Source organism: Thalassophryne amazonica, chromosome 2 (genome assembly GCF_902500255.1).
Source record: "Thalassophryne amazonica chromosome 2, fThaAma1.1, whole genome shotgun sequence".
NCBI lineage: Eukaryota > Metazoa > Chordata > Actinopteri > Batrachoidiformes > Batrachoididae > Thalassophryne > Thalassophryne amazonica.
The window spans coordinates 95,531,569-95,557,788 of record NC_047104.1 but is presented as its reverse complement, the minus strand read 5'-3'; the positions used below and the strand labels follow the sequence as shown (position 1 = coordinate 95,557,788).

Here is a 26,220-nt window from a genome sequence, read left to right as displayed (position 1 = left end):
CGTTCAATACTTATTTTACCTACTGTGTAAGAGGCAAAAGTAAAAACTCCTAGAGACATGCACTTATACTTGCAGTGAGGTTCACGTCTCTGGGTCCTCAGCCTTTGACATAAGACAACTGGGAAGAGCTTAAAGGGTCATCGCATCACTGGAAACTGGTGTATGGTGATAAAGATACCTTTGCAGGAGAATGAAGGCCCATGTCTTTCAGGTCATTGTTCTTCCTGTCTTACTATATACTTGTGAGACTTGGATGGTAACCCGTGGCATAAGGTGACGACTAAAGCTGATGAAGTGTTTGATACTAGGTCTCTTCGGGGATCTTTGGGTATTGCTGGAATGACTTTGTGTCCAATGAACACTTAGACAGACTCAAATGAGGTGTACCACTTGTATAGTGAAGGAACATCAACTATGAGATCTTGGCCATATGGTGTGTTTCTCTTGGCATGATCCAGCACACAGGTGCCTTTGTGTTGAGGACTCCATGAACTAGAGAATTCCAAGGGGAAGGTCATATTTCACCTAGCTGTGGGAGACAGATGGTTATTTTGAGAAGTGATGATGGAACAGTTGTCTGCCTGGGTGGTTGCAATCTAGGACCAAAGTGTGATGGAAGCACCAGTGCCCCTAGACCTGACCTGACATGCTAATCTTTTGTTTTGTTTAAAAAGACAGAAATATTAGCAGGAGATGGGTTTAAAGGGATGTTAATATGAAGGTAACTTTGTAAATAATACAGACTAACTCAACTGTTTTGTTTCTCTCTGTGCTATGGGTTATCAAATATGAACAAGAAATCACTTAATACTAAAAGGAGACATAGCAGTGGTACAGTATGAAAATTACAGACTTTGGATGAATGACAACACAAAACTCTTTGAATATGGTCACAACACCTTTCTGCCGTCATGCTGTATCTGTTTAATTCAGTACAGATTTCTACAAGGATTGACACCACTACAAGGAATTTTTGCTGCCTTTCCTCCCTTTCTAAGAACTTTTATTTTTTCTCCCTTTCCAAGAATTTTTGCCACCTGTCCTCCCTTTCCAAGAAGACCTAACCAAAGAAATCCAGCAACAGACAAGCGATCGTTGGAGTAATAGTTTTGCTTGTTTGCTTGTTTTTTAAATCTGGTATCCTTTCAATTTTAAAACCAAGTACCTGTGTTGTGAATTGACAGAAATGATGCAACTAATGTCACAACAACACACTGCTCCAAAATCTGACACACAACATGCAATGCGATGCAAAGCAATGCAAAAAAAACAAAAAAACAATCTCTCTCACACAAACACACACACACACACACACACACACACGTGTGTCAGCTCCGCTGAGATGGTCTGAGAGGGTGTTTGAACTGGATTGGGGAGGGTGAAAGTTGGAGGCAAAGAGGACAATTTAATAAAAAATTTGGAGAAGGAAGGGTGACAAAGGAGAGGTTGCTTACCTGCTTGGCCTCCTCCAAAGATGTCTTTAGCCTGGTTATTTCCTTCTCATACTGCTCCTTGAGTTTGTCCACTTCCTGGTCATGAGCAGCCACTTCCTCCTTCAGAGCTCCTTTCAAAGCGGTCAGCTCCCTCTCACGCCTCCTCAGCACCTCCTCCTGATCTTCCTTGGCCAGGAGAGCTTCTTGTATCTCCACCTTCAGGTGCATCATGTCCTGTTAAAAATGAGAGTTTGGTCAGTTTTATGATCACACAGTATTTATACTTAGACTGGAGCTGACCTATCACGTTTGATGGTTATGTTCTGGTACAGTTTTGTGTGTTTATTTGTATACAAGTTCAACACTAGTTAAGAAATACAATTAAAGTTTGTAGAGAGATGGTCTGTGGGTCCCTGAAGAGGTCAGCCAATTTTGGCTGTCATCTCAATTTGCCTCAAAATATTTCCATTCCATTCCATTGTTGTCTTTAATTTCTTTATTTGTGCAATATGTATTGTTTCGTTTTTTAGTATTGCTGCGTTATGGTGTTAATACGTGATGGGCATAAAGCCTGGAAGAGATAATAATGGTTGGCTGTCATTACTTATTACCCAGGCAGAGGTATGCACTCCCCAAGTGCACCTTCTAGCTAAAGGCTAGAATGCAGCCAAAAAACGAGATATTAAATTAACAAAACCAAATTGTAATTTGCATTGTCTCTGCTAAAAAAAACAATGAGAGAGAAAACTGAAGATTACTGTTTACATCAAACATTAAAAACAAACACAAATTTATACACAATGAATAAGTTGTTATGCGGAAAGTATAACACCCAGGCTGAGTATGGGTGTTCCAGTGGAAATCATTTGGTGTATGGAGGTTTCAGCAGAAATAATTTTAAGCAAGTTATGTCATTTCAGTGTCACCAATTGGGTTAGGGTTAAGGTTAGGGGTCAGGGTTAAGTAACCACATTTTCTATGACATCTAAACCCCCATACGCCAAATGGTTACGGCTGAAACTCCCATACTCCACATGGGCGTTAGTCATTCCCATTGTTATGCTATGCTAACAGGATAAAAAACTCTTCTTCTTGGCTTATTCTATGCTGCACTGTCTACTAATACTAATTGTGTCTACTAGTACTAATTGTGGCACTCCCCTTGTAGACATGAGCATCTGCATATGACTTCAGACAGCATTGCGTGACTCAAAAAATATTAAAAAAAGCTTATTTTTTTATTTCCTTCTTCTCAAAGAGCATTGGATTGAGCTTTACCGCCATCAGTGCATCTTTCTCTCCATCAGCATCTGACTTCTTGGCTGAGTCCAGCTCATCATGCATCTCTGACAGCTGGTCCTGCAGGTCTCTGATCTCTGTCTGGTACTGCTCCCTCTCCATCTTCACCTGGAAAAGCCTGACAGTAACACACCCTCTGTCACAACACCGTACAGATACAGGGACTGTGCATAATGACATACAAACACAAATGGCAACACATACAGTTAAACATATATGCACTGTTCATTCATTCATCTTCTACCGCTTAGTCCAATTAAGAGTCACGGGGGGCTGGAGCCTATCCCAGCAGCCATAGAGCGCGAGGCGGGGTACACCCAGGACAGGACGCCAGTCTGTCGCAGGGCCACAAACAGACAAGCAAACACAGACACACCCACACACACACGCCTACGGACAATTTAGATTCCAATCCACCTAACCCGTATGTCTTTGGATGTGGGAGGAAACCAGAGCACCCGGAGGAAACCCACGCAAACATGGGGAGAACATTTAAAGTCCACACAGAAAGGCCACGGGAACTCTACCCACGTCCTTCTCGCTGTGAGGCAACAGTGCTAACCACTAAGCCACCGTGCTGCCCCAAATATGCACTGTCAAACTACAAAATTAGCAGAAAAATTAAAAAAAGGCCACTTGTCCAAAGCACATTAGCTGCTCATTCTTGTCCCAGAAGCAAACATAATTTTTAAATCTTAAAGTCACACCACAACCCCATTGACCCCAAGATAACAAATCCTTTATGACTAACTTAACAATTTCTTCTGCAGCAACAAGATGATTCCTCGCCAGCTTCCCACCACAAACCCTGTCAGTGTGTTTGCTGCATTGTGCAACAAACACACAGAAGGTACTGAGAGACTTCAGCAATGTTCTGATCCACCACTCCCTGTATGCCTCACTTCAAGATACAATTAACAGAAGCAACATTTTTGGATTCTACAGTTAAAAAAAACAATTCCACATAACATCATTCTTCAGCGTAATCACTCTTGACTTACTCTTCAACTGTGTTCTGAAGCTCGGCCTCTGTTTTAGCCAATTTCTCCTTCAGCCTTTTGCACTCCTCAGCACTTCTATCCAGCTGCTGCTGCAGTTCCGTCAAACGAGATGTTGACTTTTTCTCAGCCTCCAACTGACTCTTCTGATGGAGAATCACACAAATATCATTGTGTAAATGAGAAAGCATGTACACACACACACATACACAAACCAGGCATATACCAGCGTACTGCACTGTACACAAATACACAAAGATTACTTTTAAAGAAAACACACGTGTGAGAAAAGGGCATTCATGTTAGAGAACAAGGGAAAACCAGCAAGTGATTATGAAATAACTTTTTTGTGCCTATGTCAATGGAACAACTTTTAAAAATTAATCTCGTGTTTCTGTGGGGCCAAAGATGACAATGTGCACCAAAGGTGAGACAATTCTGGGGGTCAGTGTCTTGCTCAAAACCACTTAAACACTCCAACAGTATCAAGACTCAAACCCAGCCCAGTTAATGGAGCACAGACTCTACTTAATGAGCTATTGTGGCTCCTGCATTTTGGATTCTACTTATTTCATTAAACCACAAACACTGAACACTATGTTTTCATTAATGCTGCATTTACACATAATGACAACAAGTCACGAATGCCACGAAGTACACATTCTTGGCCACTGATCACGAATGTGATGATTCGGGGCAGAGGCGTCAGGTGTCCTCAGGAACTGCTGCAACCTGTTAACACACGTTACGATTAATGGCACATGTTGCTGGAGAAGTATCAGGAACCATTACACGGTCAAGAATAGTGTTCCGTGTTGTTCTGCGCTATTGCGCCTAACAGCGCATTGTTAAGTTCTGTCACGTTGTGAACGAGGTGAATTGTCTCCACACACACACCTATATTCATCCAACCGAATTCAGATCGCTCCAGTTTTTCAGAAGAACTTTGTGACTGCATGCGTAGTTGGGCTCTGTGCCATGGAGTGGCACAGAGAGGAGGAGGAGGAGACGGACAGAGCCAGATGTGTGACTTCATGCGGCTCTCTTCTCGCGCATTTTCCCAAACATTAGGCACATGCAGCAGGTGGAACACCTGCAGGAGCGCGCTGAAGAGCACTGAAATGAGACTTTTAGCCAACTTGGTGTCAGCAATCAAACTGAATGCGATGCAGCAAGGTTTAATTGTGCGCACGCTTCTTCCTCTGCTGGACTGGAGGAGGTGCAGAGATGTCTGGCTGCACGTGAGTCTCCTCTCGCTCCTCTGGTTCCTCTGGCTCAGACTCGTTCTCCCGCTCATCGGTTACAACAGCAGGTGGAACACCTGCAGGAGCGTCCTGAGAAGCTTCAGCAAGAACTGTGGAACGACACTTGGAGCCAAGTTTAATTGTGCGCACGTGACAGAAAACTGATTTGTCGTGGCGCGCAGTGAAATGTGACGCCGCGTTACAAGTCGTGTCAAAACTTGAGTTTCTGTGTCACTTCGTAATAACGCGTGACAGTTTGGGCTCCAAGAACCATCACAGGAACCACTACGAATGTTGTCGCGTTCTATTAAGGATCAATACTCTTCAAGACGGATCAATGCGCTCAGTTGCGACCTCCACGACGTGAGACGAAATGAGGGTGGTGTGTGACATTCGTGGAAGATTTTTTTGACAGGCAAAAACATGCTCCACGAATATCAAGAATATCACGCACCAACACGCACTATTAAGAAACCTATTCAGATTAAGTCACATTAAGAATGTCAGGAATGTGTCATGAATGACAGAAAAATGACATTCGTAACGCGTCTTGGTTATGTGTAAACGCACCTTAAAGCAGCCTGCAGTTATTTATTTATTTATTTTTTTTGGTCTGCTGCTTCAAAACAATGTAGCACATATATTACAGTTTACACCCATCCACTGGTCCCAGATTATCTGTTTATATTCACAGGCCTGAAATGAAAATTTAATTATCCCACATTTACCAATTAAAATCAGGTTTAAAAGACATTCTCAAGTCAACAAGTTCATGCATAAACTAAAATGCCATAAAAACTTAACAGTGTGGTGTCAGAATGTCTGTTGCAGTTAGAAATCTTCTTCATGGACTGCATTGTTTGTAGATGACACTGATCTGTACTGAGAGTAGGGAGTAAGCTGAGATGAGTTTGGAAAGGTGGAGATACACTCTAGAGAGAAGAGGAAAAATGAAAAGGAAAAATGAAGGATGAATAATGAGCCATGTAGCATGGTTTTTTTGGTACGAGTCCAGTTACTCAAAAATTGTGGGAGAATAGTGGCTCTGAGAGGCTCTCTTAGAGGCAGAATATTTGGCTAATGAGGCTCATCTCTGAGTGTGGCGCTAATTTCAAGAAGTTCAAAATTTAGCAACAACAGCATGGGGCAGGTTGTGTACGAGGTACTACGAGGACAATCAAGGATTTTAGAGGCATGTTTGTGGTGAGGACAAGGCTGTTAAAAGCCCTTTATTCGAGCACCTGGTGGCTACGAGTACAGGAGAGGTTATTTTGGACAGGCTCAGCCCTCTTGCGCACTACAATCCCACCTGCTTTGTGCGCTGGACGCTGTATATAAAATAATTATTTTGTAGCGGATCAATCATTTTTTGTCAGAGCTTGGATGGTGAAAACACCTCTAATTGCTTCTGTAATCACACAGGACATTTGAAGCTTTTTTTCTGTCTCTGTCTCGTGTGCTGAGGTGGAGAACATGTTTGGAGCAGCCTAAAAGGTAATTATTTGTAATGTTTATATTCTAATAGCTTGGTAAAACAGTTGCTTGTTCATTCCTTCTTTATAAGCAGCTGTAAAAGTATGTTTATGACAGATTTAAGGGCCCTGTCCCACTGGCGTTTAGGAGGATTTGCAGATGGAATGCGCACAAAAGTGGCCCACATCTGCCAAACAACTGCAATAACTGTGTAACATTCCTGTATGAGTTGGCTGCCATCCGAACACGTCCGTGATCATCCGCAGAGGCACGCATGTCCGCAGCCAGGATTTTTGAACGGCTCAAAAATCCTGCTGCGGATGAGATCCGCATTACTGTCTGAACACATACTGAAGACATACGCAGGACATACACAACCAACGCGCCGCATATCCCCTGTCATCTGCTGATATCCGCAACTGATGGGTTGGCGTGGCTTGGCGGCGGACCGGGACAGCGTGCAAAACAGATATGACGCGTGCCCAGCACGGCCACATCACGGTCGCAAATGGTATGTCGCGCATGCAGACAGAGTGGGCACGGATGGAGCGAGTGCATCATGGCCGCTGTGCCCCTCATGGGGGCGTCTCCACGGTCGCCTTCGCTTCTGTTCCCTGTTATATCCGCTTTTCTTCCTCATGTATTCGCTGATCCACCCCGGGACATTTGTCATTTCCGCCCACCTTTGTTACGGACGCTCAGCTTTTGTCTCCTCATTTCATGCGCAAATCCTCCTAAACGCCAGTGGGACAGGGCCCTAACATCTTGTTATGAATCAGATGAGGTGCACTCTGTGCACACTAACGCAATGACTGGCACTCAAGACGAACATTTTATGCAGAACAGGAGCTCGCAAAAGAGGGATTTTGTAGACATAACGGACAAACACCAAGTTAAATGTTGGATCACGGTGTCAAAATGGCTGTAAAGACACAGAAGAAATAAAGCCAGCGAGAAGAAGTGCAGAGGTGACTGTCCAGGAACGCAGAATGCGATATTGCACAGATATTAGGGGCCCCTTCACACATAGTACGAATAAGTACAAAGCTGGGCAACTCACGGCAGAACAGCTCATATGAGCGAACCATGAAAACATCGAGCCGATGCGTGCACGATGCCGCTGCAACAGTTCGTGCACACGGGAACAGTGTGAGCAGCTGCGCGATGTGATTACGCAGCTGTGAAAATAAATAAAATATAAAATACATGCCACCCACAGGATTCGATCCTGCACTTTCCAAAAGCTTTGATTGCCAGCCAGAAACTTTACCACTGAGCTATACAAATGTGTGAAACCTATTAGTACAGTTGTATATATACAAAACCTGCTGTGTGACCTTTGTAAGTCAACATGTGATGACAGACAGACTACCAACTTTTCTTTAACTTACCAGACGTAGGTTTTATGCTATGTTTTCATTAAATTACAGATCTAGATTGATAAACATGCACTTAATTTAACATATTTACAATTCTATAACAGTATGTTTAATTTTGATGTATAAATGTATGCATACTGATGATGTTAAACATTCAAAAGCAATTTGTTACTCTGGTACATTAAGTGTCAACCCTCCATTCAACCCTTCCATTTTCTGAAATTTTTGCTCGTTGATAAGTTAATTTAAAAACTTTAACATGTCACTTTATTAGGGAGCTTCAAATGAGGTCAGTGCTGATCAGTCAATAAACCGCAAACATAAATTTATACCACTATATAAATGATGAATATGCTAACTCCATGTGACCTGTCTATTTTCAGGACAAAAATTTGCCTATTAATATTTATCTGAATAATTAGTACATTAGGCTGTTCTCATTCCCTGGCTTGAGCTACCCTATCATATGGTTAGTAAGAGTGTACACTGAAATTTATCACTCAAAGTAAAAGTAGGTCACGCAAAGTGATTTCATCATGTCATAGCATCCTTGATCTCACTAATATTGACCTAATTACACTCAGCTGCACATCCTTGACCTCTCCCCAACAGAAATCTATAATGGATCATTAACTAGGATTAAAATCCTAGGATGAGTTTTATGCCAAAGGAAAGAGCGGAATAACAAAAAGAATAATAAGAAACCATGCAATAACCATGTATTTTGCCTTTGAAGACAAAATACAAAGATGTAGCATGTGATATAACCTTGTGAATGGCATTTTCGCATGTATTAAAACCTTATATATCCAACAGCTTGAATTAAATAGTTTTCTTAACAGCACCAACTTCATATTTGGTACATATATCAATTACACCTTGCTCTTTTCACTGATGTAATTTGGTTTCTGGCAGATCTTGTCAGATTTTTGCTATGAGCATTCAAAATACAGACGCAACAAGCTTTTTTCCATTTTAACAGCCCATATATGAGACAAATATAATTTTTGTCACAGATACAACATGATTTCCTGATAGTACAATAACATGTCTCATATATTAAAAAGAATCACACATCTGGTGTCATTAAATCTGGAGCTATAGAGAGCCAAAAGTGCTACCATGGATGAATGTGCATTCCGGGAAGCCATATTTGGCATGCCATAAATCTGCAAACACGTCACATATAAATCTCTCCTTCTGTGTACAGAGCCTTATTACAGCAAAGAATCGTGTGAAAATTTAAACCATTTAGTGTGAACAGTTCAAAAGTTATTAGCTATCAAACTATGGATGTTTGATTGTAACGTTTGTTTTATGCTAAATATAGGGCATACCCTCTTTTTGAAGGCTTAATATCTCCAAAACTAGTGGAGATATTGGCATAAAACTTGCACAGTGGTTATTAGTAAAAAGGACATTAAAATAAAAAAATATTAACAAAATCTGAGAAGGGCTTTCAGGACCTCTCTCTAAAATCTGTTACTCCAGTTTGGAGTATAAGGCTGTAACAAAATGTGGAAAAAGTGAAGTGCTGTGAATGCTTTCTGGAAGCACTGCATAGGGAAAAGGACGATGAAGATAGCAGGAAGGAGACGAGGAAGATCAAAGTGGAGGATCATGTATGTGGTGAGAGAGGACATACAGGTGAGATGGAGAGGGATGACTGGCTGCGGTGACCCTTAACGGGAGCAGCCAAAAGAAGAAGAAAATAGAAGTAGTTAGAGATCTTCTTGTTACCTTGGACTGATCCTCCAGTTGCCTCTTTGAGTTTGCCAATTCTTTCTCCAGCGCAGCATTCTGCTCTTGCAGTGCTTTGGTCTGTGCAGCAACATTTAATGACTAACAGAAGGAGGCAGACATTATGGGCTCATTAATATCTAACTGATCAATTCTAAAGAAAACCGATAAACAAAAAAAACAACAACATAATATCTACATGTTTTAGCTGCTAATGCTCGCACACAGTTGGCTGACAACTGAGAAAGATTCGAACATAAGCACTCATGTTTTTTTGAGCATGATAAAAAATATTGAAGAGCTGAAAGTTAACGCTCTGAAGTGTTAAAACATGCCACTAAAAAGCCTGAAAGACTTGAGAACGCAATTTGACTTAGACAAAATTTTAAGGCATGGCTGATTTGAAAATAAATGTGAATACAAATTAAGGCGCCGCACAGATGAGGCAGCAAGTCAACAAATTGGAGGAGCCACTTAAGCTGCATTTTGGAAAAGCACCCGAAACACTTTCAATCCCATATCTTTCACTTATGCTGTTGATAGACAGCTAGAGTGAAGACACACCTATGCATTTGTATAATTAAAGACACTGGCTGCATGGTCCCCCAAATTTGATATTAAAAAAAAGCAACTGTGAGGTTTTTCACATTTGCATAATACTTTTCTAAAGGTGGTGTAATCACATGATGGGAGTAGAGAAGACATTTTTAAAGACTCGTTTAACTACCAAAAAAACACTTAAAAGTAGTAACATGTCCTCACTTTGTCATCGACTTGTGAACTTGCTGTTGCTCGGGACTTCAGCGTCTGAATCTTCTCAAACACAAGATTAACTTTCCTCTTAGTTGCTTCATCATTTTCATTACTCCTGTCGACACAGATGCACTGAAACGTTAACACACTCAGACTGTGATTGATTAAAAAAAAACCCTGTTAGTGCTGCGGGAATCAGAAATGAATCTGTTGTAGAAAGAGTCATTTCCATCTTGACAGACTAAAGAAACATTCATTCTGCACTGATGTGTTACCACACAGCACAAATGTCTGTTACACTTGTCAACTAAAACACATTTGGGGTGTGGTTCAGCTTTCACAAAACACTGAAGAAAAAGGATTAGAGGTCATACTAAATGGAACAAGAGCTACAAATATATGTAACAACTAACATCTAGTATTGCAATATCCTATGCTGTAAAGTGTAGGAATATTTCAGAAAATTGTGTAGATTATAAGGGATTTTTTTGTTTTTAAATATATGAATGCCAGTATTTGTGCTTGGAGTTCAGATTACATGATGAAACACTTTAGTGTTCATATACTACTTGAATTTGAGTCAGTGTCTTTCTGGTATATGTACATAAACCTGGGTTCACAGCTAAATTTTTGTTTAAGAAACTAATGTTGTACAGAAAGCAGCGGACTACAGTAATGTTGTGGATGGAGAAAGGCAAAACATGAATCCAAGGAGCAAAGACAATGGTCTTGTCTTTATCTTGACAAGCAAGCATTTCTAACTATCACTGGGGGTTTAAAGGCTCAAAGACAACAGAACTTTCACAACTCGTACAGCAAGTAATCCTTGAGTTTAAAATAAACAAAGCTGGAGCTACGGCACTTTCACAACAGCAATAAATTATTTTAATGAATCACAATGCTGACACAGAAAACCAAACCCTCAAAGTCCTTCCCTCACTTGCAGATGATTTCCATTAAACCTTTATAACCCCTGTCGATGAGTGTATGTCTTGTGGAACTCTGGAATGTAGCTCCGTTTCAGCACAGTACTTCCATCTGTGTTTCCTTTCTTTTGTCCTGCCACTCCTGACCCATGGCTCAACACACCCAGTTTCCTGTTCTGAAAATGTAAAAATCAGCCACAACTAACGCAACAACTGTTGGCGCCATTTGAAATGCTTTTTTTGTCTTACATAAATCATTTATTGAGACTGATCTGAATGTTCACTTGCACTTGTGCACTAAATACAACATCACATCAGCTCATTCAACCTACTTTCATAGTTCTTTATTTTTAACTTGACACTTCTTAAGAAGCAGAAACCAGAAACTGATTTCACAAACTAAATGTTTTCCACTTATCTCACCGCACAACAAAGTGTAAGCGGAGAAGGAGTGATCCTGCAGGAAAACAAACAGCACACAGCTGGATCACTCACAGCCAAGATGGGAGGGAAGAGAACATTCCTTTACTTTTTATCAGAAACAGTCAGACTATGATAAAAAACAACTATTTTGTAGACTCTCCCACTGACAGATTTTTCTCTATGTGATGTATTTACTCTGCAATGCAACACACTGGATTTAAACTTTAAGACACTCCACAGGTTCAGTTCAGCACTCAACAAAGAGTTAAAAATTCAAAACATAAAAATTGATATTTTCTGTCACCTCTCTGTGAACATTACTCATAACATGAAATTAGAAAAAAAAAGTCTATGGAGACCAAAACTCACCCTTCCTTAAGGTAACTGAAGAGAATCTGTTTTGCTGTCTCTTCGTGTGTTTGCTGTGAAAGCTCCTGCTGACCTTTTAGAAGATCAGGTGTCACCTGCATATGACAGAAACAATAGCGACCTTAATGAAATATTATTTCTTATTAACACAGAAATAAGGGTGTTGTTCTTTCACTTTTCACATGCATTTAAAAGTAAAAAAAAAGCACCAATGAAGGCATAAAGTTTCAGGTTACAACTCTCAGATCCAATCAGAATTTGAATGATTGGTGTAGAAAACACTGGTTTGTGGACGTTTTACCTGAGGGTCTCCATCTGTAGTGGTTTTTTTGTCTGCAGTGGAAGCGGACTTCGATAGCGATGTTGAGGCCTTTGTGACATTAGTGCCAGCTGAAAAGGTGTTTTCTTCGCTCTCTTTGCTCTTGAATGGTACAGAAGAGAAGTGAGTCTGTGGCTTTCTATATCTGTGAATGGAGCCGACACCTCTTGAGACGGTGCTCTGTGGAGAACCAGGTGCACTGGCACCACGAGATGAAGCCCTGGAATCAAGTTCACCATCTACAGCCATGACCCATGAGTTCTGATTGCCAGCTGTCTTCTGCAGCCGTAGCTGTGATGGCCGAAGGACATGCTCACTAGATGTGCCTCGATGGTGACTGAACTCATGCATATAAGTGGAGTCTCCTTCAAGGACAAATGGCAAGGCACTGTCCACACTGCGTGAGCGCTTCCTGTCCTCTGGTTTAATCCTGTTCCTGCGCCCGGCCCTGCCTTGTCGCTGTTGGCTGCCATCAAACTTCTCAATTAGTTCATCAACACCTGGAATGGAACCAGTGTCGATGTCTCTCCCTGAACCAGCAAGGAAAGGGATGTAGCGCCGGTTCTCATGACGGTTGATAGTGTCCGCATACAGAGCATCCATCTGGTCATCAAGGAGGGTCTTGGAGGAAGGGGAGGAGGCGTGTCGGGATTGGGTTGAGGACTGAAGAACGGGTCCACTGGAATCAGTCCTGTGTAGAGGAAGAACATCTGGCTCACGGTGGGTGCACTCCAGTCTGGAGTCTGCACTGCTCATGGAGCTGGGAGACCTCACTGAAGTCTTGCTTTGTTCATTTATTGGACTTGAAACAGAAGATATTTGAGGCTGGGGTGGAAGTGTCAGTTGATGCTGAGACTGAGGTTTTGAAGTTGGCTTCATCTGAAGTGGACTGAAGTTAGTGAGGTAAGGTTTAGTCTGTGGCTGAGCCACTTGTGCCTGTGATCTTTCCTGGGGCTGATCAAGCTGTGCTGGAGGCAAACACTGTGATTTAGGCTTAGCAGGAACTGTCTCTATCTGGCTCCAGGATGAAAGTTGCCTTTTGTCCAACTGTGCAGAAGCTTTATTCCGGTCAAGGCTTGATGACCTAGCACGGGTTCCAGCAGGTACAACAGATCTGAAAGTGGAACTTTGGCGTTGGTTTCTAGTCTCAGCCAGAGACAGAGGCCTTGAAGGCAGGCTGTTAAACCCTTCAAGGTTTAGGGAGTTGGTCTGTGGATCATATGGCTGCAGTATCTCAGGGTGCTTCTGAAAATTCAGAAGGTTGGGCAATTTCTTTGCTTGTGAATCGGCAAGGCCATTTTGAGGGCCAGTGTAATGCATCATCTTCTGAGACCTGTACTCCACAAAGGGGCTGTTAGAGTCAGCCTCTTTGCCTCCTCTGAAATCATACTCATGGTAGTTATCAATAAAAGAACTTTCAGTGTCAATATACCCATTACTGTTAGGATCGATATAAGATTGAGGGCCTCTGTCCTGGTTGTTCAGAACTACATAAGGGTGTCCATCTATGCCCTGGACGCGGATGCTGAGACCATATGTCCCAGCTCCATTACTGTGAGGCCTGGAGGAGCGAGGAGGCTGAGTGTAACCCCGCTGTGACCCACTGTCAGGAATTCCAGTTACTCTGTAGGTCTCCATCGGGAATGCAGAAGGAAAATAAATCCCTCACCCTGGATCAGGTGGCCCACCTCTGCAAGAAAAGACTGGCTGTATTAGTCAGAAATGGGACACCACAGAATTTAGAATATCAACAAATTTTTATTAAACATTAAAGCCCCCCTGCATTTAATAAGCTTAGTCAATTTCTTTGTTTTACTTTTTTAATGCACCATTTTCTACTGCGGAGAGACTTTATTTTTTGTTAAAGTACTCTGACCAAACCTAGACTGAGACAATAAGCTCCCTGTATTACCAAGAACACCTTAAAATGAACACCTCTGAAAAATATGAGTCACCTTTAGTCACATTCATTTTAACAGTAAATAATAGCAGGTTCTGTTTAGAAAGGCCTTTCAAGTGTGTGACTAATTGATATGACATAACTAAATGACCCATTACCACGCATGACACATGATATAAGGGAACTAGGTTATGAGAGAGACGTCAACAGAAAAGTTAATATTCCAAAATAAGTTACTTAAAGCTGAGAATCATGCAAAAGCTCTGTTGTTGCAATAAAACTTTGGAGATTGTTGAGTTCAGCTTAACTATTTACACTGTAAGTGTGTGTGTATTTTCCACACAGATACACTACGGACAACTGGTGTAAATGACAGGGTCCTGTTCATGGGAAAAGCCAAGAATGAGAGAGAAAGGCTTACTCAGCCCCATTTATAGCAATCACAGAAAGATGACATGTTTGTAACCACAGCATGAGAACTTGGTTGACAATAAATGTCAAGCTGCATGCATCTGTTCAGGTGAGCTGTTCAGTGTTCCTCAGACACACACATTTATACCTTGGAAGCTACTGACAACAAAGCAGCCACCATGTGTTTCATTGGACAATAGTCATTTAACAGGTTCCTGTTTGGCCTGCTGATAAACTTCCATTCTACACGTTAGAAAGACAGGCCGAGACGAGCCAGGAGGAAGGACGCTGATAACAGACGACAAAAATGAGAGAATCACATTAGTATGAAATATGACCTGGAGACAGCTGAGTAACTATTTTTTTTGTTTGTTTTTTAATACGGCACCAAGTCACAATAATTCTACACAGCTTGGTGTGACAATCAAACAAGCTGGAAGGGGGTTTTTCCAGTACTGTGATTAATCAGAATTAACTTTAAACGCTGCAATCCCAAAATAAGAAAGAAAACAATATAAAGTGTGCACAAGGAAGAGTGTTACTGAGGAAAGATAAAGGCCAAGAAAAACACAACAGACTCTGTCTTGCACTGTCACATGTATCTGACACATAAAATCCACGAGTGTGCAATGATTTTCCTCCTATTGCATCTTTTCACTGTGAGGGAGTAAAACCACACTGAGCTGCTCCTCACCCCTTCATAGTGGTCGTGCTGCCTTCACTGACCCCCGAGCACAGGCCGACACTCGGCACAGGTTTAAAAAGTTGAAGCTTTGATCTGTCCAGTGGGGGGTATTCACAAAGGATTTAACCAAGCGGAATCAATTTTAAATTCACGTGAGCGTAGTCACACTGTGCACTGCTGCAATGACTCGTGTGATTGAAAACCACCCGTCATAGCAGCTGAGGAATGTAAAAATCTGTGTAAACATTTAAAGACACATTATACAGTACTAATAATACCTACTCTAGCAAGGGTACAAAAAGCAAAAACAAACAAAAAAAAATCTCCAACCTCCTCTTCCAGTTGGTGGAGGTACGCATTTTCTGAGTGCCCTGCCACACAGAAGAGAGTGGTTCACAAACTGGGCAGCAGACACTTTAGGGGTCTGCTCTTCACAATGTGGGGTTGGGATGTTTTATCATGAATAAAAACCCAGTTAAAACCTTGCAAAAACAGGTTTTAGACTGTTGTGGTTTGCAAAAACACAAAAGTCTAAAACAGGAAAACATGAATTTGAAATCTGCCTAAAAGTAAAATAAATCTCCTAAGAAACTTAAACATCATAACAAGAACAGGACAATACTGGGCTGAAGTTCCCTACCTATTATGCTGATATGTACATGTGATATGCACATGCAGGCCTTAACGGATAATTGTGGGCATTGAAAACATGGGTTTCGATAGAATGATATGCCAGACAGAGGCAGTTTCAGTGAAGAGTACAAATCACTGCTGAAATTTTAGTGCATGTGTACTGTGAAGTATAATTATTACTTCAGACCAAAATGTGTGCATAATAAGGGTGTAATGATACATTATTTGTACTGAACCTTTCGATGCGGGACGTTCAGTTCTGTACAGGGCTGTGCATGGGTGAGTTCGCGCTGCGTGTGTTTACCGTAATTTCCGGACTACAGAGCGTACCTGAATATTAGCGGCACCCGCCAATGTTAAAAAGCAAAAAGAAATTGTACATAAATAAGCCGCACTTGTCTATAAGGTGCACGTCTCCACGTTGTAACATGAGATATTTACAAAGAAAGATGTTAGACAGAAAGATGCAGTCAGGTCAAGGGAGTCAGGATGCATGATTTCCTATAGGTGTTCAATACCAATGTAAGCTGTAAAAGTGATATTTGGAGAGATAAAGTGACAATCTGGGGTCAGGTGGTAGGTGTCTTTTTCAGCCATTATCTTGGATGACCTTGAAAATTTGGGCCACGGTCATATGCTTGGACGTCACATTTGTGTCTGTGTACAAGATAGTATAAGTGTGTACTATGTATACAAGAGGTAAATCTAGAGCCCTCAAAACGTGACAGACAAATGGACGCACATACAGAGGCCATTTCAATGATCCCCCTTATTTCATGTTGGGCCGTGGAGGACAATATGTGACAAGCATGGTAATGTACAACAATAATGGTCTAACTAGTGTCGTACATTACCATGCTTGTCGCATATGTATGTAATATATGGGAACTCCATACTAATACAATAACATGCTTTTGGAGGGCGGTATGCATTTTCAGAGGCCCGATGTTCATGCCCAGTCGCCCAAAAAGACAGATATTCGCCCGAGTTAGACAAGGGCGAATATCTGTCATTGCGGGCGACGGCATGGACAGAGGGACTCAGAAAATACATACCGCATGACAAATGCATGTTATTTGCATTATTATCACTTTTTACTGAGATACACAACACATAACGCGTACATAAAAAGTTGGCTCACTTTAACTTTTGTCGTGTCGGCTGGCGCGCGCTGCTCTCCAAATTCGGCAGTGCATCCTCATCAAGCTGGCTGCTTTAGCTGCTGTTCATTGACATACTATCCATGAGAAAATCATCCGGAATAGCCATATGGGGACCAACACACACTTCTCGCCTTTTTATCTTTTCCTCCGCTGACAGTTTTTTTTCCCCCCTGAGGACAGTTCTTGGGCTGCGCACACTATGACGTCATTTGTTTACGCACAGCGGGCGGTTATGCCGATACTCGTTCTCTACTACGGGCGGGTATAGCCAGGTAGCGTTGACGTAAATCTACGCTACCGGCCTAGCAACGCCTCGGTAAAGTGATAATAATGTCCAGTATGTGGCAAAAACAAAATATTATTGTGGAAAAACTTTATTAAATTGTCCAAACTTGTTATCTATTAATGTTTCTCACACCTGCTTCAAAAGAAGTGGCAAAAACTCATCTCTCTGTGTCCAGGGAGAGTACCTCAAAATGTGTGAAAAACAAAAAAGGTCTTTGATTTTGACTGTGACACCTTCTTCAAAAGAGGTGCGTTCTTTTGATCCAGGTATAAACACAGGCTAATTTGAGAACAAAAATCAGTTAACTTGGTTATGCAGAGCAAACACATCTGCTGCCATACACCTTGAGTACATAGTGCTGTTATCAACAGATTCATCACTTAGGATTAGTCAGCTTGGACGTCAGCATGGTCACCAAGCGGTTACTGCACTTGTTTCCAAATGCAGAAGGTTCTCAGGTCAAGACCATATGTGCCTATTCTCCCTATAATGTAGAGTTGTGTCGGGAAGGGCATCCAGTGCAACATTTGTGCCAAATCAACATGCAGATCCATAACAGGTTTGCTATGGTGACCCAAAATGAAAAAAATGAGAAGCCAAAAGAACATAACACAATATCACTATCCCAAAATTTCCTGTATATTCGTATTGTCAATTGTGTCAGTAGCATGACCCAAGCAGAGGTTCACCCCTTTGAGTTTGGTCTGCTTGAGGTTTCTTCTTCAAATCAGAGGGCATTTTTCCTTACCACTGTCACCTGCGTGCTTGCTCTAGGGTTAGACCTTACTTGTGTGAAGTGCCTTGAGGTAACTTTGTTGTGATTTGGTGCTATATAAAGTTTAACGAAGAATTCTGAAAGAAGTATTATCAATTTGCAATTTGTTATTATTATTGTGCCAATCTGCTCCTCTCCATAGGCCAAACTGTTTATACATGCCACTGCCCTAATGTTTTATCTCATTTTAAACAGTCTGTAAACAGTCAACAATTAACAAACAACAGGTGTAGTATAAACATACTTTCTCTTTCAACATAAAGGGAAGGTGTGTCCAAACATTTGACTGGTAGCGTACATCAAATAAGGGATACACAGTGAGTATATGACATAGACTTCATAGGTTCTCACCAAGGGTTTTACAGGTTTTAGCCAGTTTTAGATGCGCTTAACTAGCTAAAACCAGTTTTATACAGGCTTCTGCCAGCATCCTGGTGAAAACAGGTTTTATACAGTCAAAAAACCAACCATGTCACAATGCAAGCAGCATTCCTCCTGTCTGACCCCTGCTGTGGGCAGTCCTTGTTTGCGCAGATGTGGAATACGTTGTGCTGTGTTGAGAAAGAGTTTGTGATTTTTGCGATTTACTACTTGTTACTCAATCAGCAAGCATAACCAAAATGCCGTTTCCAGCATGGGATTACACCACGTAAAACAAACGTTACCTTGCTATTACACTAACTGTCTTTAAAATAAATTCCCAGCACAAATCAACGTCAATCAAACAAATAAACCTAGCGGCTGTAACACACCGAATCTGCTTACCGATTTGAAAAGTGCCACGACTTGACAATGGATGTGCTACGAGTTGGTGTGCTATGAGTTGGTAAGTAATAGGAGCTCACCTGTTTACACTACTCTACCCCAAACCCAGTCCAGGCAAGCACTAAACAGTGTAGGAGCCAGAACACATGCGTGAGGAAAGCCAGAATTCACGGGAGAAAAAAGGCAAAGCTTCTGTACTTGCACCACACGGCACGATGACTACCTGTGTGCAGGCTTGCTATGATGTCGAGCAACCTGTTGCAGATCCTGCAAATTCTCTGGATGTTGAAGAGACCAGTTCTTCCAACTGGAGTGTGTCAGGAATTGGCACGTTATCTGCAAAAGGACTTATTAAGCAAATAAATCAAACCCCTGTGCTTGGATTATACACCCTCTAAAGAGCAACGTGGTGTTAAACATGCCCCAAATGTACTTGTGCTATGCTCTATAAACTATGCATAACGATAGCGCCTCTAGCCTGCAAAATGGTGCAAAACATAAAAGACCGGTAGATTTTATACAGGGAAATGAGGCTCATTGACTGAACAGGTCACGCTACTTTATCTTTCATTTGCTCCCGTTAGGGGTTGCCACTTGCCACAGCAGATTATCCATCTTCATCTCACCCTATCATCTGAATCTTCCCCTATCATACCCACCACATCCATAAATGTCCTCTTTGGGCTCCCTTATCTCCTGCTGGTGCGTCCATCCCCGGTATCAGTCTCCCTTTATACACTGCGTACCTCCTCCACACATGTCCAACATATCTCAATCTCGCATCTTTGGCTTTGTATCCAAACCATCTTACCTGTGCTGTCTCTCTGATATTTTCATTCCTGATCTTGTCCATCCTCGTCATTCCCAAAGAAATTGCACCATCTTCCACTCTGACACCTCCAGCGCTGCCTCCTGTCTTTTTGTTAGCACCACAGCCTCTAAGCTGTGCACCATAACTGGTATCACTACTGGCTTGTAAACTTTCCTTTTCACTCTTGCAGATACCCTTCTATCACAGATTATGCCTGTCATAGTCCATGGAAACTCCTATCTGATCTTGCCAGTCAACCTGTCTATCACCATTGCAAACAAGAAAGGGCTCAGAGCTGATCCTTGATGTAATCCCACCTCCACCCGAACACGCATCTCACCGCTGTCAGACTGTCCTTGTACATATCCTGCACCACCCTCACATACTTCTCTGTCACTCTCGACTTCCTCATACAATACACAACTGTTCTTTAGGCACCCTGTCATACATAAGATTTCTCTAAATCCACAAACACACAACGTAACTGAACATGTCATGCAAAGAAAAGTCGTGCTTTGCGACAGAATTCAGTCTCTCCATTAATGTGTGAAAATAATATGTACAACCAAAAACATGTAGCTTGTGTAAAGCTGTAAAGTTGCTTTATTAAAACAAATTACAGCTGGGTTGGTAGTTACTTTCCTTCAATGTTACTCACAGTTTATTAATATATCACAACAGTAGAGGTGGAAGTTCACTTTTTTCCATTTTCTAAAGTGGGGCATTAAAATGAAGTTGGAAGCTACTACTTCATAAGTATTATTTAAATGTTTTAGGTGTAAGGATTTTGGTGAGCAGTATCAGTTGATGGTTGTCTACATCTAACAGTTGGTATTGGCAGAATTTATATATCAGCAGACGTGTGTCGTGTGAATGTGAGGCATTACTGCAAAGCACCTTGACCATATAAAAGCGCTATATGAATGCTGCCCATTTAGATCAGGAGAAACTATGAAAAACGTTAAAACAGATTGTAAATCACGTCGTTCGACATTAAGTGTAAAAACTGAAAGAGACGCAACAGTTTGAGCTGATTCACATTTTACATTTGCTGTCCAGTGCAACAGGTGGCGTCAAGCACACAGATTAAATTAAAATAAGATTTAATTCAAAATATCCTCAGTTCCGACAGTCACTTCTTTTTAAACTAAATTCTTGACAGAACATGTTGTCCCTTGTGAGAGTAGACGAAGTTAGGAGAGTTATCGATGTTAGGAGAGTGTAAACTGTTTTACTCACCAGTGTGTCTCTTTTCTCTCGTACGCAGCTTAAACGCCTTTTGTTAACGTTAACAATAAAAACATATGCGAGTGAACAAATATCTCACAATACACTTCACTAACTTATTTAGTTGTGTGTTGTTTTGGGAAGAGGGAGACAGTCTGTTTGAGAAGGACGTCCGAACATCCAGGCCGCTCCGCCTCCTGAAACAAGCACACAAACCCGCCCACCGGGCAGCGCCAAACCAGGTGTTACGCCAAATTCTGTGACCCATCGCATTTTGGGAACAGGAATTGTCGCCATCTTTTTTTTTTTTTTTTTTTTTTCAATTTCTCGTTTTTGTTTTTTGTTTTAACAGATCTTTAAAAAAAAAATCCCTGCGGTCGTACTAGTGTAAAACAAGGGTTTAGTGTCGGGGAACGAGGTCATTTTAAGTGAATTTGACCTACTTTTCCTCAAAAATTAATTGAAGGAACAGAGGGAGTATATTTAAAAATGCCTTATCACTTTTATTTATTAAGTTAGTTAGTTAGACCAAAATATATATTTAAAATGTATTTGTTCATTATCGGTTTATCTCGAAATTTTAAATATGAGTGCCGTATGAAATACACAATCATATATATATATATATATATATATATATATATATATATATATATATATATATATATATATATATACAGTGTTTAACTTTAAAATACTTAAACATTAAGTTAGGGTCTCACTTGTTTATTGCTGCGTCTCATATATATATATATATATATATATATATATATATATATATATATATATATATATATATATATGAGACGCAGCAATAAACAAGTGAGACCCTAACTTAATGTTTAAGTATTTTAAAGTTAAACACTGTTGCACATAAGGAAAATATGATTGTATGTTTTAACATCTGAGCAAATGACAGATACCTGCGTGTTCTCGCCTTTAGTTTCATTTAAGTTCTAATAAATTACACGATGCATACAATTTGCAACTGTTTGTCTTTAAAAAGCGAGAGCGTCATCTAGTGGGCAGTGTCTAACCTGAATGGGTTTCGTTGGCTAATGAGACCTTTTCCAGCACATTGCGCTGCATTAAAAAATACGTTTACAAAATGTAAATGAGGGATCCTCTTTATCCTGTTTTTTAAATGAGGCGAAATCACTTGAAATAAATAGCATTCTGCTTGCCCATGAACTTCTCTCTGTCTCTCAACAGCTTTAAAAATCTGCACGTAGACAGTAGGCTCTGTGTGAGGTACCCTTTTCAGTTTGATAATATTAAGCAATGCATGCTTTTTTTCCCACAAGTATATTTGTATTAGTTGTTTTTAATCGAAATGAAGATGTCCACATATTAAGCACGAAAATTCATAATTTTATCTTACTTCAGTCCAAATTACCCCCTGCAGATGAAGTGGAACAAGAAGCACACAGTCTTTCTCTGCTGTACCTTCAATTGTTACCTTAAAGCTTGTAACACACACATAAACTAAATAAAGTACAGGAGAGCACATTGGGGGGGGGGGGGGGGGGGGGGGACCAAAAATGAACTAAATCAAAATCCAGCCTAGCTGTTACAAGAGGAAGAACCTATGAAGTTATAGAAAAAAAGTCTTCAAACTATCAAAATACTGTAAGATTGGACTGCGCCTGAGTTTAAATTTGTCAGGGCAAAACTTTATTTTCTCTAGTCTTAGAAAAAAAAAGCATAAAAAATAAAGAAAAAATACTATATCTCTCAACCACAAATAATTTAGAAAATGAGGTGAGTTTCAATCTATTAACATTCCTATATATATATATATATATATATATATATATATATATATATATATATATATATATATATATATATATATATATATATATATATATATATATAACGTTTCTGCCAAATATGCAGGCATTGGGTTGGAGATTTACATTAATAGGCTCTGATAAAATCTACAAAACCTCAAGTACTGCTTGTGCTATTATTGCACAAATAATAATAAAGCAGTGCACCCAGAAAGTACACAGAACATTTTTTCCTCCACATTATAGTGTTACAGCCTTATTCCAAAAGGAGTAAATTCATTTTCCCCTTAAAAATTCTACTCACAACACCCCATGACTTTTTTTTTTTTTGTAAATTTATTAAAATAAAAAACTAAGAAATCACATTAAGTATTCACAGCCTTTGCCTCAAGTCTCGTCTTAGAAGTCTACAGACAATTCCTTTGACTTCATGCTTGGTTTTTGCTCTGACTTGCACTGTCAACTGTGGACCTTATATGTAGACAGGCATGTACCTTTCCACATCATGTCTAATCAGCTGAATTTACCTCAGGTGAACTCCAATTAAGATGTAGAAACATTTCAAGGATGACCAGTGGAAACAGGATGACCTGTGAATAATTATGTACATGTAATTTCTCAGGTTTTTAATTTATTTTTTATGAATGTGTAAAAAATGAAGAAAAAAAAAAACTTTTTTTCACATTGTTATTATGGGATATTGCGTGTAGAATTCATTTTGTAGAAAAAATGAATTCCATCCATTTTGTTAAGGCTCTACATAACAAAATGTGGAAAAAGTGAAGTGCTGTGAATACTTTTTGGATGCACCGTGTGTATATTATATATGTAGGGTTGAGAGATGTGATGAGTGAACTAAAGCATGCTGCAGAGGTCAAAGGCTAAAGGTATTTAAGGACCCTGAACAGCACCACGTTTAACTGCTGTCCCAGCACTTACAATGCATTTTTAAACACAGCGATGGACCTTATCAGCTCAGTTCCTTGGCCACTTCTGGCTTGTACATGACTAGTTTGAGACCATTGCTGACAGTAACAAATAAATAATCCCAAGAGAGAGTTCAGTTGAGGCAGTGTTTGAGTGCTGCATATGAGATTCTTCTACAACCCCTGGCAAAAATTATGGAATCACCGGCCTCGGAGGATGTTCATTCAGTTGTTTAATTTTGTAGAAAAAAAGAAGATCACAGACATGACACAAAACTAAAGTCATTTCAAATGACAACTTTCTGGCTTTAAGAAACACTATAAGAAATCAAGAAAAAAAGATTGTGGCAGTCAGTAACGGTTACTTTTTTAGACCAAGCAGAGGAAAAAAATGTGGAATCACTCAATTCTGAGGAAAAAATTATGGAATCACCCTGTAAATTTTCATCCCCAAAACTAATACCTGCATCAAATCAGATCTACTCGTTGACACTGACCCTATGCCATGACATTGACCCTATGTGTCTTTTTACAAGGAATGTTTTCACAGTTTTTGCTCTATAGCAAGATGCATTATCATCTTGAAACATCCCCAAACATCCTTTCAATTGTCCAAAATATCAACGTAAACTTGTGCATTTATTGATGATGTAATGACAGCCATCTCCCCAGTGCCTTTACCTGACATGCAGCCCCATATCATCAATGACTGTGGAAATTTACATGTTCTCTTCAGGCAGTCATCATTATAAATCTCATTGGAACGGCACCAAACAAAAGTTCCAGCATCATCACCTTGCCCAATGCAGATTCGAGATTCATCACTGAATATGACTTTCATCCAGTCATCCACAGTCCACGAATGCTTTTCCTTAGCCCATTGTAACCTTGTTTTTTTTTTCTGTTTAGGTGTTAATGATGGCTTTTGTTTAGCTTTTCTGTATGTAAATCCCATTTCCTTTAGGCGGTTTCTTACAGTTCGGTCACAGACGTTGACTCCAGTTTCCTCCCATTCGTTCCTCATTTGTTTTGTTGTGCATTTTTCGATTTTTGAGACATATTGTTTTAAGTTTTCTGTCTTGACGCTTTGATGTCTTCCTTGGTCTACCAGTATGTTTGCCTTTAACAACCTTCCTATGTTGTTTGTATTTGGTCCAGAGTTTAGACACAGCTGACTGTGAATAACCAACATCTTTTGCAACATTGCATGATGATTTACTCTCTTTTAAGAGTTTGATAATCCTCTCCTTTGATTCAATTGACATCTCTCGTGTTGGAGCCATGATTCATGTCAGTCCACTTGGTGCAACAGCTCTCCAAGGTGTGATCACTCCTTTTTAGATGCAGACTAACGAGCAGATCTGATATGATGCAGGTGTTAGTTTTGGGGATGAAAATTTACAGGGTGATTCCATAATTTTTTCCTCAGAATTGAGTGATTCCATATTTTTTTCCTCTGCTTGGTCTAAAAAAGTGCCACAATCTTTTTTTCTTGATTTCTTATAGTGTTTCTTAAAGCCAGAAAGTTGCCATTTGAAATGACTTTAGATTTGTGTCATGTCTGTGATCTGCTTTTTTTCTACAAAATTAATCAACTGAATGAACATCCTCAGAGGCTGGTGATTCCATAATTTTTGCCAGGGGTTGTATTGTGTTGTCCACAAAAGCAGTAACAACATAAATGAATAACTGACTGCGCCACAATTAGTGACAGGAAGTCAATGTGTGGGGGATTTTTTGTTCTTTTAGTTGAGCTTCACTGTGCTGTCAAAAATATTTGCCAGTTTTGACTTCACTTCACACTCTTGGACTGAGCAATGAATGATAACTTGAAGGTGTGCCGCAGCAGCAGGGGGCACGGTGGAGGCCCAGCTGCCCCTTTGCCTTTGTCACAGGCTCACAGCTCACTGTGTTCTTGTGTGTGCAGTCACAGCACAGCAGCACAGGCTTTAATCTGAGCTCCGTGCCACTGTGTTGGGTTACAGCCATGCACAATGAGGGCTCTGTTCTGTGGCGAGGTGCCACAGCTGGCTCCTCTAGGCATGCTCAGTGTGCGGCCTCCTGATTAAGAATGACTGCAGCCTACCCAGTGGCAGCCTAATTGACATTTACCAGAGATGTCACTGAAGTGCAAACTTAGCTCATTTGATGTCACTGTTTTTTGATTTTTGACAGGAAACACTCTGGAAATGCATTTAATTTAAAACTGACATTAGAAGTGTTAGAGTGAAGATCTGAAGGTAGAAACTCAGAAGTACTTCAACATGACTCCTGAAAGGGAGATGATTTTTGGAATCAGACGCAGATTCTTTGGAAGGGTGTTTTTCATCTGGGCCAAAAGTCACAACAGGTCCCCACGCCTCCAAAAATTATCAACACCCACCACCACCACCATCAGCAGCAGCAATCCAACACACTCATGTGAGAAAAGTGACAGGCGTGACTTACAGTGTTGCTGAGCTCACCACAGACCGAGCAACAGCTAGTCA

General features: G+C 40.5%; 1 protein-coding gene across 2 annotated transcripts in view; it reads right to left on the bottom strand.

Moving 5' to 3' along the window:
- The window catches only part of cgnl1 (cingulin-like 1), a 91,472-nt gene extending 70,271 nt beyond the window's left edge, over nt 1-21,201 (bottom strand). The window contains exons 1-8 of one of the 2 annotated variants that reach the window (XM_034189984.1): nt 21,025-21,201; nt 12,339-14,046; nt 12,038-12,132; nt 10,329-10,434; nt 9,567-9,668; nt 3,734-3,876; nt 2,712-2,850; nt 1,455-1,667 (exon numbers count right to left, since the gene is read on the bottom strand). In XM_034189984.1, coding sequence (XP_034045875.1) covers nt 1,455-1,667; nt 2,712-2,850; nt 3,734-3,876; nt 9,567-9,668; nt 10,329-10,434; nt 12,038-12,132; nt 12,339-13,994 — 2,454 coding nt within the window. In that variant the 5' untranslated portion in view covers nt 13,995-14,046; nt 21,025-21,201. The remainder of the gene's footprint in view (nt 1-1,454; nt 1,668-2,711; nt 2,851-3,733; nt 3,877-9,566; nt 9,669-10,328; nt 10,435-12,037; nt 12,133-12,338; nt 14,047-21,024) is intronic. The other variant, XM_034189976.1, reaches the window with a different exon arrangement.
- Between the last annotated feature and the right edge of the window lie 5,019 nt (nt 21,202-26,220).